The 7,234-nt window shown below is 39.5% G+C and overlaps 1 protein-coding gene and 1 long non-coding RNA gene across 2 annotated transcripts; one reads left to right on the top strand and one right to left on the bottom strand.

The window, feature by feature from the left end:
* Window positions 1-465: 465 nt before the first annotated feature.
* On the top strand, window positions 466-2,064 carry LOC126803717 (uncharacterized). Its single transcript, XM_050531472.1, has 4 exons — window positions 466-705; window positions 811-862; window positions 1,145-1,235; window positions 1,491-2,064. Exons 1-4 carry the CDS (start codon window positions 466-468, stop codon window positions 2,062-2,064), a joined length of 957 nt encoding a protein of 318 aa, XP_050387429.1.
* Window positions 2,065-6,256: 4,192 nt separating this feature from the next.
* LOC126799461 (uncharacterized) lies at window positions 6,257-7,013 on the bottom strand. The gene is made up of 3 exons (XR_007672625.1): window positions 6,960-7,013; window positions 6,558-6,594; window positions 6,257-6,388 (listed from the first exon to the last, which is right to left on the bottom strand). It is a non-coding gene; the product is annotated as an uncharacterized LOC126799461 (long non-coding RNA).
* Between the last annotated feature and the right edge of the window lie 221 nt (window positions 7,014-7,234).

Genomic DNA, 7,234 nt, shown 5'->3' with positions numbered 1-7,234 from the left:
GTCGGGCATTTGTAGGTTTCATGCTGAAGGACTTGTACAATAAGTTGCACAATTATAAGCATTTGAATTCACAATATGGAGACGCAGAAGCAGCGATGAACTGGCTGCGAATAAGAGGAAGTGAGGAGGAAATTTTTTTCTGTAGGTATATCAGAGATTCAAAGAAGAGGCTAGCAAGATTGTTTTGGAGGGACAGCCACTCACTCATGGACTATGAGTTGTACGGTGATGTCTTAGTGATAGATGCCACTTATTAAACTAATGTGTATGGCATGCCCCTTGCTGTTTGTTGGTGCAAACAATCATAGAGCTACTGTGGTATTTGCTTGCGCTCTGATTTGTAATGAGAAGGAGGGCACGTACGATTGGGTAGTTAAAAAATTCCTTGAAGACATGAACAACTAGAAGCCAAAATCAGTTGTGACTGATGGAGCATATTCAATGCGTAAAGCGCTTGATACGCACATGCCGCAGACAAAGCACCGACTTTGTGAGTGGCATATAGGCAGGAATGTTGGTCAAAATGTTAAGGATGAGAAGCTGCAGAAAGCGTTAGGGATGTTGATATACACTTCGTATAGCAAGTATGAATGGGAGAGGGAGTGGGGGAAGATGGTAAGAGAACACAATGTCGAGGAAAATACTTGGATCCAGTCACTTCACAATAAGCGGAAGAAATGGGTAGAGGCATACTGCAGTCTGCAGGTAATACATATATTTTTGTAGGTCTTCAGTTTACACCGCGTGATCAAAATTTACAATGGACCCGACACACATTAATTAAGCTTGTTGCTGAATTATATTATAAAGTTGGTATACATAGATGTTAATGTCAGTATGTCACTTTTAGATATAGACAAATGTATGATATAGTGAAGTACTTAAGTAGTTGTTAAATTAATATCTTATGTGAAGGCAAATATGATTATAATGAGTAAAATGATGCATCCTTACGAGATCTCGGTACATGAAACTCACATAATGAAATATCATGCTTCCCCGTGCAAGAGAATGATATATATTTGTTAATTATAGACAATTTGAAATATTTGTTTGTTTTAGTTGTTGTGCATCCCCTATGATGTTACATGTAATGAGTATCCACGATGTAACATATGAACATGCAAGGGCCATTGGTATGCAGGGATCTGCTCAACCCAGCGGTGTGAGGGCATGAACCGTACCATGAAGTTGAAGGTTGGTAAGTCCACAACGTTGATTGAGTTTGTACCAAGGTATCAAAGAGGTATAAGTCGTTTGAGGGATAGGGTTTTGTTGGATAATTTCAAGTAAAAAAACCACAGCCGGGAATACGTTTCTCACTTGGTGTGTATGGAAAAATTTGTGTTTGAAACTTTCATGGACGACATATATCTTGTGATCAAGAACCAAATGGACTTTGAGAAAAGATTTAGGGTGACCAGCCATATTCCCGATCCCTTTTCAAATAATTTGATGATATATGTGACACAATATGACAAATCAGACAGGTGTTGGGTGGTTCAATTCATCGCACGCAACAGTGAGAAGTCACAAGATGAGTCGTACTCTTGTTCGTGCGAGCTTTTTGAATCTGACGATATTCCATGTGCCCATATCTTCTGTGCTATGAAAAATGAGGGAGTTTTTGTCTACCCGAAATCACTGATATGTGAGAGGTGGAAGAAATCTAGTGGGAGCAGACCTCTTGATAAAACAAGTGTCGAAGTACAAGTAATCGGATTCGCGCCATGCAGGTACTTATCGTTGATAGCAGCAGCTAAGAGAGCGTGCTATAACTTTTCCCAATCAGCCGAAGGCTTTGAGAAGGGGCTGGTGGCGCTGGCCAAACTCGAAGAAGACTCATTTGAATTTCGGGCAAAGAAGAAACCAAGATTGATTGTGGAAGACAACAATAACGTTGTTCTGGAGCCAATAGTAGCCAGAACCAAAGGCAAGTATTGTAATGCAGAAAATGGGCTGCTGCCTAATGGTACGAAGGTGAAAGCATGTGGGCATTGTAGAGTTCCTGGTCACAATCTGCGGACATGTCCTGAATTACAACGTGATGATAATGGGAAATAATCCCCGATTACCATTATCAGAGTACTGAGAACCATTTTAGTAATTGATTGTATGAACCAAAGGCAAACTTTAGTTTGAGGAATGCCGTAGTTTGAAGGTGATTTCTGGGATTTCAGGAATGTGAGGCAATTTTTGTAACTAGCCGTGCCCAGCCTGTAGAACATTATTTCATTATTATTTGATATAACATTATGTAATTAGTAACCAGATGAGAAACATGAATGTGCTTGAGCTTCATTTTTAATGATTTCGTAATGGAATATGAGTCACTGACAAGCTCATGAGTAAAACACATCGGTCTTCTAGTTACTAGAAGCCAAACCAACCAGTATTTAAAAGCATTTTGCTTTGTTGAATTGTGGGCTCAATTCTTGCATGGGGACCCTTGCGTGTAAGTTGTATTATCTCATGAATCCACAATGTTTGGAATCATGTAATATGTAGCTTTGTTTATTTGGACAGAGCTGAACCAGCCGACTTATCATGTGCGTGATCTAAGCAATTATAAGAAAAATGTAACATTGAGATGCAATTGTAATGATTGAAAATGTTTCTGAATATACATGTGAGATAAACATGGATACTCTCGTCCCACTAAGTCAGACATAACCAAACAGACGGCGCGAATTCAAAACGTTCACGACTTGATTCATAGACCTAGCATGAGCACTTTGTGTAGTCACGAGCGGATTGAGGACACCCCTTGTCCATACTGCCAGCAAAATGTCAAAACACCTTGTGCTCACGCCCCTTCATCCAGCCGGTTATCATGCCCTAGCCTCTAGGCTACATCAACATAACTACTTGGATAAGGGTTGCAAAACAATGTAGTAATGCTCACGCATTACATTCTTCATGGAGACGATCCCGACACAAACTCAGAGAACGTGTCATAGTGATCTTCACGGACATCGGCTGATACCACATGTTATGACTGAATTCACTACAACAAATTCTACAATTTTGTTAGAACCATTAACTATTGGATTATAACTGGTTACTCCAACTAGCTTTGCTGTGTCCACAGAATTCTCAGGAGTAGGAGGACGAGGGTCCTCTAATACTGGTGGAATCCTACCGAAGTGCATATCATCCACTAGCCGCTATATATAATCATGGGATTGATTCACAAGCAACTTCAGGCACTGGAGAAGTATCAACAAACTGTGTTCATCCCCGTCGTACTGTTATAATAAACACTCAGCTTCATCACCACAACTAACAATTTTTTCAAAACCTATCAATCACATCCATCACCAGACACGACCGTGTGCCTGATGCTCAACTTAAGATAGTTGCAAACATGAAAATATGAAATTTCAAACAATGCAATCACAATTAACGGTTAATTACCTGTTCCCACCACACTTCTCCATAATGTTGCATGTTCTGAATTGCATAAATCCCACATCCATTTAGTCCTTTCTGTTTGGGAACATTAAGGGGAATAACAATCTCATATTCAGCAAATCATGTGGATTATCATTTCCATCTGCCCCTTCAAACCTCATAGTGTTTTGGAGGTGTCGCAGCTGCAGTCAGCCAACCAAAAAGGAACTGACTCAAATGATACAACCATCAAAACCAGAACATGTAATTAACTTTGAACACAATAACGACAACTCCCTCTATTGTATGTCATCCTTCTTGATGTTGTTAAACCTGTAAATGCAAGTGCACTATCCCACATCTCGGCTACGCGCCTCCTAGTGTCAATGACAATAAGCCACCAGTGCCCGGCCGTGATGTGGACCAGAATGAATATCTGTAGTACAATAGTGCAACAAAATCTCAGTGTTATATTTTCATGTTTCCGGGGCAGAACCTTGATAAAATAAATAAATACATCAGAAATTAGAACATACGAAATGGCATGTGTCAATCCGATTGTCAAATCGGTACAGGTTGCATACGTTCCTAGTGTGGGCTAGGAAACTAACAAGCGACACCCCTTCAGCCCTATTAGTGTTTGCTTGTGTCTGTCGGTATCACAAAGATTAAATTCAAATATAGCTATTAAATGTGTCATCACTTACGAATTTATAAGTTAAATCCATGTTCACTGCCTACCAACTCAAACTCGTGAATTGTTCATACTGCAAAATAAGTTTGAAGGTACCAGGAATGTGGATTATCTTCCGACAGGATGTCGCACATGAAGTTGATTACCTAGAAATACATATATATTAAAACCAGACTTTGATTTCAACATAATTGAACTAATTCCATTTGATTTTTAAAAAATCAAACACTTCAAGCACTCTACATTTAATTTTCCTAACACTAACTTATACATGATATAATTAAATCCGAAACTCACATCATTCACCACCTCTGCACCCAGAGCAAGAGTTTGAAGCGCCATCCTTACCAAGATTTCCCTCCCATCCCCGCATTCAGCCATAAGAGTTTTGTTGGCAACATACATGTGATTAACTTTCCTCTAAATACATCTAACACAACCAATCTGATAATCTTACTATTTTATAAAATAACTTATTCCTACTTATTGTATAAGTATTCATAAAATTAACAAATGGAGATACTTACGCCTTTTCTTTGGCAGATGTTTCCCTGCCACACAAGAAAACATAATGGACCAAACGAACATCTGCACGTGAGACAGGCCGACGGAGATGATATAGTCCGGCCTGGAATCTCCTCTCCATTATGATGTCATCCACATTGTTTTTCATGTTGTCAACGGCTTTATTAAACATCATCCTCCTATGCGATCGTGGTATGTGTACTGTGTTATCGGTTTCCCCCATCTTCATTCCATCTATAGGTTTATTACGTGGCTGGTTGCCACCAGGACTGCTTAATGTTTCTGAAACGGCTTAGCTGGCATGCTTAGGTGTCGACATTATCTTCTCGTTCACCATCTAATGTCAAGACCATTAGTCAGTAGAAAACCTAACAACAACTATTAATATGACTCACAAACTATACCAAGCATATACATATCAACTCGGGTATTCCACAATGTGTCAGGATAAAATAACACTTTCAGAAAGTAAAATATCATCATGTTAGACATATTTTTTCAGTATCAAACAAACTTACTACATATTAGACTACTTACAGACAAACGTCTCGCGCAAGGAGGCTTCTGTGTATCACCACTCTTTTTCTCCACTCCATATTCAGACAAGCTGCCAATCTGCCCATCCACATGAGCATTCCCTTTTTCCGACTTGTCCATATTGCTGGTTGCACTCAAGCCCTCATGCTTCCTCTTTTTGTCATTGGCACCGCCAACATGGTGCATATCTTCCTTTGATAACAAACCCGCCGTTTCTAGCATCCTTTGGACGCACTCGTTCTTAGCGCCTTCTATTTTATCCTCAATATATTGGATAATGCGTTTAATGTCACGGTAGTCCAGAATGTATTCTTCGAACAGACATGCGAGTTCGATGACCTTATTGCTTACAAAAGTCATCTCCGCCTTTGTTTCATATATGTCCTCGTGCACAGCACGGTGCCACTCCAATCCCACCGTACCATCACGGTTTTCAAATTCACTTAGTGTTTTCCTACGATGGAGTTCTTTCAGTGCAACCAAAGGAGCATTGAAACCCCCACGCTGATTGATCTCCTTTATAACTTCTGTCACCTTGAATGCTCCCCATGCTTGGATTCACACTAAGGTCCAGTCCACAATATTGAATGTCTGACCTACTTTGTCCACATACAATAACTGCAAAAATACCATGCATCCCGCAACATATTCTGTCTCACCCTCCCTCTGTTTTGCAACCCCTTCCAGGAGATCTTGCACCGTGTAAGACGCCCAATTTCTGTCCCGGATCTTCTCTGTGCACACTAGTGAATCAATCAGCGAAACATCAACATTTTCATCTATCCCAGGGCACAGGACCACATTTAGTGCATACAGGGCATAAGCAATTTAGAATATATTGTCACATGTTTCTCTATCACGTATTATGTCAATGAGGTGCCCCTTCCTTAAGGTAACTCCATCACCGGCCCCCAAGAATCTCATCATGTTCTCCGCCGGATCACGCCACTTGTCTGAGCGAGTAACATCTCGTCCCCCATCCCTTATGCCAGTGACCCTTGTGAATTCTGCGGTGTTCAAGTCACAATCCAAACCACAAATTTTGATGCTCCTGTTTTTCAAGTTTATTGAGTTAACCATATAGGACCACATAGGCTGATACAATGCATCCACTCTCAGTTCATGCAAGTGTCCCATTCCAATATCATACACAACCTCTATCTTGTCTTGAGGTAGAGTAGACACCACGTCGCAAAACTCGACAGGGTTGCACCTAGTCTTCAGAACAATTTTATGTTCCTGTGTCACCATGAGAACATCACATTACGATTATGTAAAACAAATTTACACCATAATTTAGGCTATGCCGCATTAAATTTAATTTCATGTTTGCCATATTAACAGAAATAGCCATATTAACTGAAATATATCATGGCAAATGGTATTTAATAATCATCATATGACACACCTCTTTGCTAGTTTCGCTTGCATACGATCCTGTTGACCTGCAGATCACATATAAATCAGCTTATGAATAACCAGACAATGTGTATGGATATACACACATATCATACCAGTAAGCAATAAGTAACTACTATTAACTTTCAATTAGAACTTCATGTTTTACCTAACTTTATCACTTATATGACAATGCAGTGGTATCATCACAACAATTGAAATAATTGCATTTATGATAATGGTTATCAAGATAGAATTATGGACCGTGCTCATACACATCATGTCCAAAATACACATTATTACTTTTGCATAAGTGGAACATCCATAAGATTTGCAGGAAAACTGAAGATTAATATGAACCTATTCACAAAATATAGCATATTTTACTGACTAGTAAAACACAATCCATTACCTGGGATATTTGGATGTCACTACTTGTTCGATGTCCTCACCCACTGAACCAATGAGCACTGTCATCTGCAATTCCATTATTACTGGTGAGAATCAACATCATAAATGGTATCTATCCATCTATTCCCTCCACAAATTCAGATTCCATACAGATTTCCCATACATTGACCAGATGCATCGACTGAACGAAGATTACATGTGATTTACTTACCTTTTTATCTTTCCCCTGCATATGAAGACAATATAAACACACCGATTCGAACCAGTGAATCTCAC

The sequence above is a fragment of the Argentina anserina genome, chromosome 1, assembly GCF_933775445.1.
Source record: "Argentina anserina chromosome 1, drPotAnse1.1, whole genome shotgun sequence".
NCBI classification, from domain to species: Eukaryota; Viridiplantae; Streptophyta; class Magnoliopsida; order Rosales; family Rosaceae; genus Argentina; species Argentina anserina.
Note: the sequence above shows the minus strand (reverse complement) of the source record. Positions and strands in the feature narration are given on the sequence as shown.

Coding starts and splice junctions, on each gene's coding strand:
- LOC126803717 (XM_050531472.1), top strand. CDS start 466: ATGCCGCAGACAAAGCACCGACTTTGTGAGTGGCATATAGGCAGGAAT. Junction 706..810: donor AGGCATACTGCAGTCTGCAG/GTAATACATATA, acceptor TATATTATAAAG/TTGGTATACATAGATGTTAA. Junction 863..1,144: donor ACTTTTAGATATAGACAAAT/GTATGATATAGT, acceptor ATTGGTATGCAG/GGATCTGCTCAACCCAGCGG.